Genomic DNA, 14,176 nt, shown 5'->3' on the forward strand with positions numbered 1-14,176 from the left:
CCCACTGCACCAAGGCTGTGCAAGGCGTCACACCACAGGCACCAGATTCCCAGAAGCCTGCCCATAGACCAGGGACAGATTCCGATCCCCCTGCCTGGGTGCCCCCCAAAACAGTTCGAGTCAAACAACCGGCTCCTGTATCCAGAGGGCCTAGTCCAGTCCCATGGGGGCTCCACAGCCACAAGTCCACAGTTCATGGGCTTCCACTAGTGTAGACACATTATTTTTATAAACATATTTTATTTAAAAACAAACACTAGTTATGAAAGCTGGATATGGCGTACACCAGTAAACCCGGCACTCAGGAGGCTAAGGCAGGAGAGTTCCTGAAAGTTTGAGGCCAGATTGTCGTAAATAGTGAGTTCCAGGTAATCCATGACTACACAGCAAGACACTGCCTCATAATAATTAATTAATTAAAATTACATAGAAACTATGGAAAGGGCTTTCTTTGTGATCTAGTAAGTAATTAAATTTTCTTGTTATGTACCCAAGGTTGGTGTAGAACTCACAATGTTGTGCAGGCCTCCTGAACCTGGGATTATAGGGTTGTGACACCACATTTAGAGAGAATAACTGAATTATGAAATATTCTACAGGTCAGAATTCCTGAACATAAAGGGATTCAAAGTCAAATTTAATAACTTAAGTGTTGAAAACCAACGAAAAATATTTAGACTCGTGTAGTGAGTGGTACATATCTATAGTCCCAGCGCTCATGAGGCGTAGGCAAAAGGATCTTGAGTTCAAGACCAAGCTGGAATAGGTGGTGACATGATGTCAAGATGTCTGGGAAAACTAAAACTAAACCAAACTAAATGCACACGCGCATATCAAAAAACCTGTGACGCCAGGCCACTGAGGCCGTGTGCAAAGCTCATGCAACGTCACAGAAGCCAGCTAGGAAAAACCGCCATTTGTATCTAAGCCATCAAGTGGGGTAGCCTCGGGGATCCGTGGCAGCGGTGTGTGGGCCTGCTCACTGGAAGATCTCACCGTACCCATGAGCAGTAAAAGTTGCTTCAAGTGTGGACGCTCTGGCCACTGGGCCCGGGAGTGTCCTAAAGGAGGAACTCGAGGGCGAACACCAAGAAGTCGTGGCAGAGGTCCTCAATGCAGCTCCGCCAGCCAGTCTGACATCTGTTATCGCTGTGGTGAAACTGGTCATTATGCCAAGGACTGTGATCTCCAGGACACCTGCTACAACTGCGGGAAAAGAGGCCACATCGCTAAAGACTGTACCCAGCCTAAACGAGAGAGGGAGCAGTGCTGTTACATCTGCAGCAGACCTGGTCATCTGGCTCGTGATTGCGACCGGCAGGAAGAGCAGAAATGCTACACGTGCGGCGAATTTGGGCACATCCAGAAAGACTGCACCCAAATTAAGTGCTACAGATGTGGTGAGAATGGCCACATGGCGGTTAACTGCAGCAAGGCGAGCGAAGTCAGCTGCTACCGCTGCGGCGAATCTGGACATCTAGCCAGGGAATGCCCCATTGAGGCTACCGCTTAGTACTTAGTACTTTTAAGCCCCTCACCTTTACTATTTAGCTATGCTGTTTGTAAAATTTCCTTACTAATCAAAAGGGTGATAGTTAGAAGCTACTCCTAAGTCGCCATAATTACCATCTTAAGACAGGAAAAGACTTGGGGGGGGGGAAAACCATCAAAAACATCATCAATGTGCTGTTTGGTTGTTGCGTTGAAATCCAGAGAGGGCAGGCATTTTGAATGGGAGACAACTGGTGGACTCTTTGAACATGTTCGTTTTGGCACATTTCATTAGGAATTGATAGTGAAAACATCAGGATAAGCTTAGAACATTGCCTTTGAGTTTACTAACAAATAATAGTATGCGTGTCAGAAAAAGGTAAACAGCCATGAAGCAGAAGAAAGCCAACTAAAAGACAAGAAGAGAAACTGTATTTTCTTGGAGGTGGGGGCAAGAACATCTTGATGAAGTAGCATTTCCTCAGAGACCATTAGAGCAAATAAAACTGTTTCTGAAACTATAAGTTTGACAAGCTTTTAAATTTAATTTTATTATACTGATAGCTTTGGATAATTGATCTTTGTTAGCTTTTTGGTTGTTTGGTTTTATTCTAAAGGGCTTTTTTGGTGTTTTTAATCAAGAGCTCACTCTGTATCCCAGGTTTGGCCCCCAAACATACATCTCTCCTTCTACCTTAACTTCCCAAGTGCTGAGATTATAGGTGTGAGCGACTACACCCAGTTCTGATCTTGTTAGCTTTTAAACAATATTCGAAGACATCTTGGGTCAGTGAAATGGCTCAGCAGGTAAAGGTGCTTGCCACCTGATGGTGCAAGTTTGGCCACCTGAGTTTGGTTCCTGAAACCCACATAAAGAGGAAAGTAAAGAGCCAGTTCCACAAAGTTGTCTTCTTACACACACAAGGCACACAGGCATATACCTACAGTTACACACACACACACATACACACACACACACAAACACACACACACACACACACACATACAATGCTAATAATAGGAAATTAAATAATACTAATAATAGAAACAAAAAATTTTATTTTTTCTTTTTGGTTTTTTTGAGACAGGGTCTTTTTATGTGATCCTGCCTGTCCTGGAACTCACCACATAGACCAGGCTGTCCTTAAACTCAGTGGTCCTCCTGCCTCTGCCTCCTAAGTGCTGGGTTTGAAGGTACATACCACCAAGGCCAGCAAGAACTAGAAATTGCAAAAAGACACGTCTTACAAGCTTTCATACAGTGTATATACAATTATAAACCAGAAAATATGTATAATATGTAAGAGTCATTTTGAGAAGGGAACATCAAAAATGTTTTACTTATTTTATATGATTTAAATTTATTTATTTATTTTATATATAGATATGGGGTGTTTTACCTGCGTGTATATCTGCACCACATGCATGAAGTATCCATGGAAGCCAGAAGAGGACTTCCAATCCCCTAGGGCTAGAGTTACAGACAGTTGTGAGATGCCATATGGATGCTGGGAATTGACCCTGGATCCTCTAGAAGAGCAGCCAGTGCTCCTAACCGCTGAGCCATCTCCCCAGCTCTATTGTTTTATGTTTCTTAAAATTTGAATTATGCATATGGAGATGGTACACAGAGTGCAGGTGCCTTTAGAGGCCCTGGAGATGCCGTTACAGTGTGACAGGAACTCCTTCTACAAGAGGAGCAAGTAGTCTTAATTGCCAAGTCATCTCTTCAGCCCCTTAACAAAAACCTTTAACAGCATATTATGGACTTGCAGAAATTGATAATACAGTTTGGATTCACATATCTTTACATATAAAAGAAAATATAACCATTATAATTAAGTATAGTTTGAAGCTTCTGTAACGTCAATCAAAAATACTCTTCAGAAGGCAGTCTAATGAACTGATGCTAGGTAGGGTCACAAGTCTACACAGTTTAAGTGTGACTTTTCCTTTACTTGTCTCTCTTTCTAAAGCTTGCTTTTATTTTTTTTTCTTTTTTCTTTTTTGGTTTTTCGAGACAGGGTTTCTGTGTGTAGTTTTGATGCCTGCCCTGGATCTCGCTCTGTAGAACAGGCTGGCTTCGAACTCACAGAGATCCGCCTGTCTCTGCCGCCCGAGAGCTGGGATTAAAGGTGTGCACCACCACTGCCCGGCAAGCCTGCTTTTCTTAACAGTGTTTTGTCAGGTGTTCATGCCCCCATCCTCCTGTTTGTCCACCTTTTGTCCGATCTCCATAGACAGCTTTAGTAACATGGTTCCCCAACTCACTTCCCCTCTCCCCTCCATTCTCCAGGCACCAGCTTCCCTGCCCTGAGGTTTTTTGGTTGTTTGTTTGTTTTCTCTCTAATAAAATTGTCCCTGTGCTTCCAAAAAAAAAATATACTTCAGAAATCAAAACAATTGAGTTTCTGAAAAACATACTTTCATAGACATGAAAATGTGGAGTTTGAGGCTGGGAGTCTAGCTCAGTGGTAGGTAGAGTTCTTGCCCAGCCTGTGTAAGGTACTGGATTCCATCCCCAGCACTGCAAAGCAAACAACAGCAATAACAACAAAAACCCAGGATGGACAGTTAACTGTGACAAGACAAAAAGTGGAAGTTGCAGTGGGAACTGATCAGAAAAAAATAAAGGCAATTCTTTATGTCAAACCGTGGCTATGACTGAGTTTACAACAAGAGTAGTGAGCTTTTATAGTTTTTTGTTTCATAAACCCAAGTGCTTAAGAAATACAACTCATTTTTACAGTGGAAACTACAATCTTTTCTTTTGTGAACCTCACAAATACGTACATGTGACCATTCTCATCTGAAAGACACTTAACTGAATATCGTTCCACTTCTGTGATCCTCTTGGCCTCTAGAATTGATTTTGTCACTCTGTATTGTCTCAGTAAGATACATTCAGACACAGTGGCATACATAGTCCTGCCCCTGACTAAGACAATCTCAGTCCGATCTGCCGAAATCCATGAAACTCCTACATCACGCTGACACAAACTCCTGTAGATATCTCACTTGGCTTGACTGTATCTAAAAAAAGGGAAAACACTATTCTGCTTCCCTCATCCCTCCCACAAGTACTGGGAATCAAACTCAGTGCCTAGACATCGTACAGGACATTACTACTGAGCTATGTGCCCAGCCCTGGATTCTGCATTTGCATCCCTCCAAACCATCTAGAATTTTCATTTCTCATATGTTCAGGAGTCTCAGAGTTGAACAGGGAGAACAGATCTCGACTTTTATTAAGGCACACTCAATATTTGAGTCCTTTTTTTTTCTTCACTTAGGTAATTCTTTCTACTCAGAGGAAGTACACCTTATTTTGACTCATCAGAATTCCTATGCCAGAAGACAGAAAAACAGCTTCACAAACAAGTTGTTTCACTTGCACATTGTTTTACAGTGTTTGTGAATTAGATGCCAACATTTACAAAGTGGAGAGCTGAGGATGCAGCTCCATAGAGGGTAGTGAGCTCGCTTAGCATTCCTAAGGCTCTGGGTTTAATCCCCAGTACTGGGGGAGGGAGGCATGGTGGTGCAGGCCTGTAGCCTCTGTGCTTTGGAGGTAGAAGCACTAGGAATTTAAAGCCAACCTGGGCCACATTGTGAATTGTAGGTCAGTCTGGGCTACATGAAACCCTGTCATAAACAAACAAAAAAAGTAGAACATTTCTCATAAAATGCTTATTTTTAGTCTCTCTAGGAAGAAGGTAAAGATTAGAAATTACAAACACACATTCCTCTGGAGAAGCATGAAGCTGCAGATGTGAATTACTTACTGTACTCTTATAGACAAGTTCACAGAGTAGTTTACCAACCCCTACCCCTACAACTCCCTGCAATCTTCCAAGAGTCTCAGGCAACAGTTAAAACATTTTTACATCTATTAAACAATGTTTTATTATTTTAAATATTCATACAGGGATACAATGTATTTTGTTCATGTCCATCCCCAGGACCCTCTAACCATCTCCCTCCAAATTTACGTCTTCTTTTCATTTTTATAATAACCACCTGTGTTCAATAAATGCTAACCATACATGAATGGGTGTGGGACCATTCATTTGGGCATGGGCAACCCACCAACCGTCACAACTCCAAAGGAAAATGGCTCTCCATCCCTCAACAGTTAATCAAGGAATCAATTGCCAACAGCTACTTCCCTATGGATGGGTGCTCAACACAACCCCTTTTCCCATGGTCTTGTACAGGCAACCACAGCTGCCTTGAGTTTAAGTATGCTACAGCCATTGATGGTTATTTATTTATTTATTTATTTATTTATTTATTTATTTATTTATTAGTTTATTCAGTCAGTTAGTTATTGAGAGAATGCCACGACACTCCTGTGGAGGTCAGAAGAATCTTGTAGGTGTTGGTTCTTCTACCTACCATGTGGGGCCTGGGGATGGAACTCAGGTCTTGGTGGCGAGCACCTTCACCTGCTGAACTATCTGGTCACACACTCCCAATCTTCTTTATACTTTACTTTATCTGTTTAGCTCCTGTCTAGCCTGGAGACCATTGTATAGTATCATAACAGTAATAGATGAAAACACAAGCTAGGGATTGGTCTTTGATGACATAATGTGCTATTCTATTTGTGATTAATTCCAAGGCCTCTCTTTTTGATGGTGTTGGGTATAGAACCCAGGGCCTCACACAAGCTAGGAAGCACCCTACTATTGAACCTTTCATGCAGAGTTTTAAGGACCCTCCATTTTCACTTATAAATCATCGTGCTAAACAACGGTAGACCTAAAAGGTTAAACACAATTAAAACAACTAACAATTTAAAAAATGAAAACAGTTTTGCCTACTAGTACTTGTAGAATCCATCCAAAACTGGGGGTGGCATGGGGGGAAGGCTATAGGAATGAGAATGGAAAAGGGTAAAACAAGACATCAGGATTAATTTCTGAAGCAAAAGTGAGTCAACTGCCTGGGTGACATCAACTCCTTGAGAAATGGAGGCAGGAGGACAGTTTGTCACCCAGTATTGGGCTACATGAGATCACCCCCCAACTCCTGCTCAAACAGCAAAACAAAGCAGTGAATTAACTTGAGCCCAATGCAGGGAAGAAACAGGATATGCAGCTGTTGACTGGAGCTTAGGCAGTTTGCAAGTGTGGACTCCAGTAGGGAAGCAGAGCCTCAATAATCCAGGTGATGGAGAGGCTCACCGAGGAGGCTGGAGAGAGCGCTTTGAAGTTTGGGGGTTGTTTCTTAAGTAATGAGGGCAATTGCCTGGGCATCCTTCCCTAAGCCTTTATCCTTGGACTCCCTGCTGTAGAGCCCAAGCAATTCCCTTGTGGCCTATCTCCATTCCAAGACTTGTTGATCAGTTGCTCGCTCTCTCTGGAATTCCTGTGTCCATTCTAAACTGAATTTGTGTGCTTAAAAGGTTCAGGAAAGCAGCCATTGGAGACACAAGACACAACACACACACACACACACACACACACACACACACACACACACACACACGCACACACAAACACGAACATACACACACACACACACACACAAACACAAACATACACACACACACACATGCACCCCTATGTGCACACTGGCCAAGCATAGGGCCAAGTGTTGGGTCTGACATGTGAATTCTGGGGGTACAGGTCAGATACACCCCCAAGGACCCCTTTATTTTTATTGCTGCTAATCTCCTAGTATATGTGGGGGGAAGCAAGGGCCTCCTGTCCCACTCTAGAATTCCTCCTGTGGCAAATATGTGCCTGCCCACCAGAAAGATCTGGTGGTTTGGGGAAAGAAAGTAGTGGTGTGGGGATAAGCAGGCCCTCCTATCTGTCCCTGGGGGCCCAAGTCCAGGGAGAGGCAAAGCCAGTGGACTGTGGGCTACAGGCAGCACAGGGGATTTCCAGCTCCCACTCTGGTCTGTAAAAACCTGGAGGCACTGCTCCTTTGACTCCCCTTGCTTGTCTTGGGCCTGGGTGCTACTGACAACCCCTTGGACAGAGTAGGGACTCAGACCAAGCCTTCCTGAGGCTGGGAGGAAGCCACAGAACAGAAGAAATTGGTAAGGTGGAACTACACTCCTGGCTCCTTTGGGGTTTTCCTTCATCTGTTCCCTCCACCGGAATTTGCACTTTAATTTGACTATCTCTGAGGCCTTTTGGGAGAAGACCTGCCAGTCTTAGTTCACAGACGGGCTCTCTCTTCCACCCATACTCACGTGGGCATGGCCCTCTTCCCCAAGCCAGGAACAGGGAGGGATAGCAACTGATCAACCAGTCTTGGAATGCAGATGGGCCCTGGTCCACACAGGAGTTGCCTGAGCTCCAAAGGCTTTTGGAGTAGGAAGTGGCTGTACAGAGAACTCCTAAGACCCCTGTTTAGGCTATCACAAGGTCCAAAGTACTCTATTCCTTACATTGCTTTTATTTGTTGCTAAGGAAGGCGATAACTACAGCTAAATCTGAAGTACTAATAATTATACGCAAGTGGGAGTGTGCCTGCTCCCCTTCGGGGCCTGGCCTAGCATTTTGAATGAACATGGAAGCATTTGCCTATATATGACTGAAGATTATATGTGGAGTGGGATTAAGGCCATTCCTCTGCACCCTCCATGCTCCACATTCCCTGCAGAGGCCAGGCCTGGGTTTTGGAGGGCCTTGTAAAGGGCCATATTTTGATCATTTTTGACAAGAAATGGCAATTAAGTAAACCAAGCCCTTCCCCTCCTTTGTTTTCTGGTGACTAAAAATCTGGGGCTGTTTTATACTGTCAGTATGATCCTAGCTTATCTAGACTCAGGAGAGAGCCACTCAGCATGTATGAGTTTCCTAAACATTTCCTCATAAGCTTTAGGACTAGTAGAGTAAATAATTAAAAACACCTTGTGTTGAAAAGCACTAAGTTCCTCGCCTGGACATCTCTGCCCACCCCCACCCCCCCTTTTTTAATCTGTCTGCTTTCTTTTGGGTCAGACCTTTGCTTAATGAGGCACATGAGCAGTTAATCATTCAAAGCCTGTTTAAAAAGTGGTAAATACCTAACCTACTCATCTCCCTTCAAGACTGAAGGCACAAAGGTAAGAGCTGAGATAGCATACTATCAGCTTTTACCTTGGTCTGTTCCAGGCACTCCAAAAGGCATGCCCTAAAAGTGTCCAGTCATTGTCCTAAACCTGCAATTGCCTTGGATTCCAGGAAAAGCACAGATTACCCTATGATAAAATCACCCCCTAAGCAGAAGCAAGCTTTTCATGGAAACTATATTGTCCTGCAAATGATAAGAGGCCACCTGGCAGAACCAGAACTAATGTAGTGATCAACCAGACCACAGTCTGACCAAACCACAAACGACCCAATGTTTAATTTCTGTCTTGCCAAAATGGCTATTTGAATTAAAACCCCGCCCTGCCTTTTCACCATTGTTTTGGGTTGTTTTCTTTAGAACAAGTGTTTGGACCTGACGTGTTGGAAACCCTGATACCAAGCCTTTATCCGTGGACTGTGCCAACACTAGTGCAGCCAGGGCAAGTGATTTCAATTCCATTCCTCTCATATTCCTTTCCATGATTTTCTGAACAATCTAGGTGGCAGAGGGTTTTTTTTGTTTTTGTTTTTTTTGGCTTAATAATCATGGCATATTAAGACCTATGTTGAGTGGAATGTGACTCCCTGGTTCATAAACATGAAATGGTTTCCAATGGCTAACCATTAGGAGTAGCTAGACCCACTGAACTCAAATTATTATTATTATTATTTTATTTTTTGGGTGGGGTTTTCGAGACAGGGTTTCTCTGTGTAGCTTTGCGCCTTTCCTGGAACTCACTCTGTAGCCCAGGCTGGCCTCAAACTCACAGAGATCCGCCTGGCTCTGCCTCCCGAGTGCTGGGATTAAAGGCGTGCACCACCACCGCCCGGCTGGGTTTGTTTTATTTATTTACTTACTTATTTGTTTGTTTGTTTGTTTTTGCCACAGGGTCTTGCTGTGTACTTCATACTGGCCTGCAACTCCTATGTAGTCTAGGCTGGCCTGCAACTCAAAAGCAATCTTTCTTGCTCTCTCTCACTCTTACGTTTAGTACTGTTGGTGATGAAACCCAGGGCCTCACACAGGCTAGACCACGCACTCTAACACCGCTTTCCTTATGTTTCTACCATATAGATTTGCAGTTGAATTTGACCATGTCTGAGGAGTTTGAGGACGAAAGCCTGTCTGTCTTTTACATGTATTTGTTTTTTTGTTTTGTTTTGTTTGTTGAGGGTCTCCTGTAGGCCAAGATGGCCTGGAACTGGAAACGTAGCTGAGCCTGGCCTTACGTTCCTGATCCTCCTGCCTCCATCTTCTTCTTTTTTTTTTTTTTTAACTTTTTATTTTGCAATACAATTAAGTTCTACATACAGGCACAGATTCCCTTGTTCTCCCCCCTCCCGCCCCCCTCACCTTCCCCCCAGCCCGTCCCCCATTCCAATCTCCTCCAGGGCAAAGCCTTCCCCACAGACTGAGATCAACCTGGTGGACTCAGTCCAGGAAGGTCCAGTCCCCTCCTCCCAGGCCGAGCCAAGGGACCCTGCATAGGCCCCAGGTTTCAAACAGCCGACTCATGCAATGAGCACAGGACCCAGTGCCACTGCCTGGATGCCTCCCAAACAGATCAGGCCAATCAACTGTCTCACCCACTCAGAGGGCCTGATCCAGTTGGTGACCCCTCAGCCATTGGTTCATATTTCATGTGTTTCCGTTTGTTTGGCTATTTGTCTCTGTGCTTTATCCGACCTTGGTCTCAACAATTCTCTCTCATATAAACCCTCCTCATTCTCGCTAATTGGACTCCCAGAGATCCACCTGGGGCCTAGTCATGGATCTCTGCATCCAGATCCCTCAGTAGTTGGATGAGGTTTCTAGCATGACAATTAGGGTGTTTGGCCATCCCATCACCAGACTAGGTCAGTTCGGGCTGTCTCTCGACCATTGCCAGCAGTCTGTTGTGGGGGTATCTTTGTGGATTTCTGTGGGCCTCTCTAGCACTTTGCTTCTTCCTATTCTCATGTGGTCTTCATTTACCATGGTCTCCTATTCCTTGTTCTCCCTCTCTGTTGTTGATCCAGCTGGGATCTCCCACTCACCCAAGCTCTCTTTCCCTCGACCCTCGCCCTTCACTACCCCCATTCATGTCCAGGCTGTTCATGTAGCTCTCATTCCATTTCTCTGTCATTGGGCGATCCCTGTGTCTTTCTTGGGGTCCTGTTTTCCAGGTAGCCTGCCTGGTGATGTGAGTAGCAGTCCAGTCATCCTTGTTCCACATCTAGTATCCTGTTATGAGTGAGTACATACCATGTTTGTCTTTCTGAGTCTGGGATACCTCACTCAGCTGCCTCCATCTTCTAATGTCTGGGAACACAGGCATACACTACCATGCCCAGCTTCCTTCCATATATTTAAATCATTTCTAGGTTACTTCTAATAACTGGTAAATTCTACCTAAATGATTGTTTTACTATATTCTTTAGGGACAGTTACACAGTTTTAAAAGTGTCCATAACCAACTTGGATGTAATTTTTCTTCAAGTGTTTTCAATTTGGTTGAGTCTCTCAATGCAGAAACCAAGAATACAGAAGGCCAATTGTATGTATTCATGAGGTGATGTGATGACTAGAACACCTTCCCTTGGTTATCTCCCCCACTTAACCTAAAATCCTAGTTGAATCCTGAGAAAAACACCAATTCTAATAACAGCACACCCTAGAACAGTGGTTCTCTATACATGGGTCTCAACTCCTTTGACAAACCTCTATCTCCAAAAATATTTATGATTCATAACAGTAGCAAAATTACAGTTATGAAGTGGCAATGAAATTTTATGGTTGGGGTCACCACAACATGAGGAACTGTTAAAGGGTTGCAGTATTAGGAAGGCTGAGAACCACTGTCCTAGAAATTACCTGACCAGAACACCTCCAAACTGTCAAGGCCATCCAAAACGAGAGAAGCCTCCAAATCGTCACAGCCAAGAGCAGTCTATGGAGACGAGACAACTGAATGTATTGTAATAGTCAGGTATGGTGGTTCATGCCCATCAACTCAGCACTTGGGAGGCTAATACAGGAGGGTTGCTGACAGTTGGAGGCCAGATTGGGTGTTCTAGGCCCGCCTGGGCCAAAGAGTGAGAACCTAGCTCCAAAACCAAGCTATATAAACAAACAAATGTAACCATGTATTACTTAGGTTCCTAGAACAGAAAGGGGCCTGGTGGCCCATGACTTTAATCCCAGCTCTCAAGGAGGCAGATGCAGGTGGATCTCTGAGTTTGAGGTCAGTTTTTTTTTCTGCATAGTGAGTTCCAGAACAGCCAGGGCTATACAGTGAGACTCTGTCTCAAACAAACAAACAAACAAACAAAAAAAGACAGTAGTTAAAAACTAAGGAAATCTAAATGAACTGTGAACTTTAATACCTGAATGTTGGTTCATTAGTTGAAACAAATGTACTGCAGTAGTAGAACTAGCTAATAATGATAGAAAAAGCCAGGCAGTGGTGGTGCACACCTTTAATCCCAGCACTCAGGAAGGCAGAGGCAGGTGGATCTCTGTGAGTTCGAGGCCAGTCTGGTCTAGTGAGTGAGTTCCAGGACAGTCAAAGCTACACAGAGAAACCCTGTCTGGAAAAAACAAACAAACAAAAAAAAAAATGATAGAAAGAGTGGAAAAGTGGATGGTAAAACTTCCTATTCCCTCTCTCAATTGTTTTGTAAATCTGAAATATATAGCTGGGCCTGGTGGAGCACACCTGTAATTCCAGGACCTGGGCTTCAGGGTTAGAGGTCAGGGTTAGAGCTGTAGAGCAGGACTCTGTCTCAAACAGTCAAACAATGAAGTGTAGTTACAAAACTAGAACTCAGGGCGACCATGTTTAGAATCAAGACCTGGGTTCAATTTCAAGCACAATGAATAAATAAAATAAATACATAAATTAATAAATAATGTTGATTCATTTGGGGAGTACTGAGGTTTATACACAGCCCATGGCTCCTACATGCTAAACGGGTGATTTACCACTGAGCTATATCCACAATTCCTCTTTAAAAAATTTTTTTATTTTCAGCCAAGCAGTGGTGGGGCATGCCTTTAATCCCATCACTTGGGAGGCAGAGGCAGGCAAATCTTTGTGAGTTCGAGGCCAGCCTGGTCTACACAGAGAGTTCCAGGACAGCCAGGACCGTTTCACAGGGAAACCCTGTCTCGGAAAAAAAATTTTTTTTTTTTTCAGATGAAGTCTCACTAAATTACCCATGCTGGCTGCAAATTTGAGGTTCTATCTTAGTCTTCAAAATAGCATGACTCACCCTGCTGGGCTGGCCCTACAGGAGGATTGCTTAAAATGACAAAGGACATCTTAAACTGGTCACTAAGTTTTTATCTAACCTAGGTTTGTAATCAGTCTCAACAAAGCTTTGGAACTGTCAGCCACTAGAGAACTAAGGAATTCTTTTTTTTTTTTTTAAAGATTTATTTATTTATTATGTATACAGAAGAGGGCACCAGATCTCATTACAGATGGTTTTGAACCACCATGTGGGTGCTGGGAATTGAACTCAGGACCTCTGGAAGAGCAGTCGGTGCTCTTAACCTCTAAGCCATCTCTCCAGCCCATGAGAACTAAGGAATTCTTGCAATTGTTGGATGGATGTGAGGTTGATAAAGCTGAGGTAAGCTGAGATAAGGCCCTCATAGGGCCCCATAGTACTTCTTAATTCCAGCGGTCTCTTGGTTCTTTATTCTGTTTTTACCTGATTAAATACATTGCTAAATCTTATTTTATTAATTAATATTCTTCTTGGATAAGTTGAGGTTCTGCCCCATGCCATCAAGTTGTCCCAATCTTGTAGCGATTCATTATAGGATAAGGGGACCGATTGAATTAAGGGGAGACTGTGGTGCTGGAAAAAACTGACTAAACATGAATCATCCTTAGCAGCCTAGGCTTTAAAAAAAATTGAAAAAAAAAATGAAGAGAAAGAAAGGAAACTATATAACATTGAAAAGATATTCATTAGCTGGGCATGGTGGCTTATGAGTGTGTGAGCAGGTGGTGGGGAATTGAGGCAGGAGGATCATAAGTTTGAAGCCAGCCTGGGCCATATCATGAGTTCAAGTTAGCCAGGAATGCACAGTGAGACTTTGTCTCAGAAAAAGCACCCCACTGCCACCCTGCATTAAAAAAAAAGTCCTTTTTCTTCTTCTTCTTTTAAATACAGTCTTTATTGGGCTGACATCAGCAGTGGTTGTGTCTTAGTCACATTCTTTTCTGCTTGTTTCTGTAGCTTTGCCAGCTGCTGCTTCCAGTGGCAGATCTCAACCTTCTCTTCTCCCCCAGGGTGGCCCTCACCACCTGGTGTGTGGCCCTCACTACCTGCTTAGTCCAGCTGACCTCATGAAGCAGACAGTCCAGGTAAGCAAACTTAATAGTAGGTTTCAGCACACAACCTTGAGGTGTTGTGGGGTGTCCACCAGAGAAGGCTGCTCCGAGATGAATTTAAGGCAACAGAAAGCCTTTATTAGCTGGCCAGAGTGCTGGTTATGCGGCGGCGCTCATGGCTGGTCGCCACCCGCGGCAGCCATGCCGACGGAGCAGAGTGCTGGATGTATTGGTGACGGAAGAGTCATGAGCCATAGTTACCTTTCTAGAGCTTTATTGGGAGAG

General features: G+C 43.8%; 1 protein-coding gene across 1 annotated transcript; it reads left to right on the plus strand.

Moving 5' to 3' along the window:
* The first annotated feature begins 906 nt into the window (after positions 1–906).
* Positions 907–2,015, plus strand: Zcchc13 (zinc finger CCHC-type containing 13). The gene has a single exon (XM_059250534.1). It carries the CDS (start codon positions 1,004–1,006, stop codon positions 1,511–1,513), a length of 510 nt encoding a protein of 169 aa, XP_059106517.1. The 5' UTR covers positions 907–1,003; the 3' UTR covers positions 1,514–2,015.
* Positions 2,016–14,176: the final 12,161 nt, after the last annotated feature.

This window comes from Peromyscus eremicus, chromosome X, assembly GCF_949786415.1.
Source record: "Peromyscus eremicus chromosome X, PerEre_H2_v1, whole genome shotgun sequence".
NCBI classification, from domain to species: domain Eukaryota; kingdom Metazoa; phylum Chordata; class Mammalia; order Rodentia; family Cricetidae; genus Peromyscus; species Peromyscus eremicus.

What these genes read in the sequence shown, in the direction of transcription:
- Zcchc13 (XM_059250534.1), top strand. Translation starts at nt 1,004, where the DNA reads ATGAGCAGTAAAAGTTGCTTCAAGTGTGGACGCTCTGGCCACTGGGCC.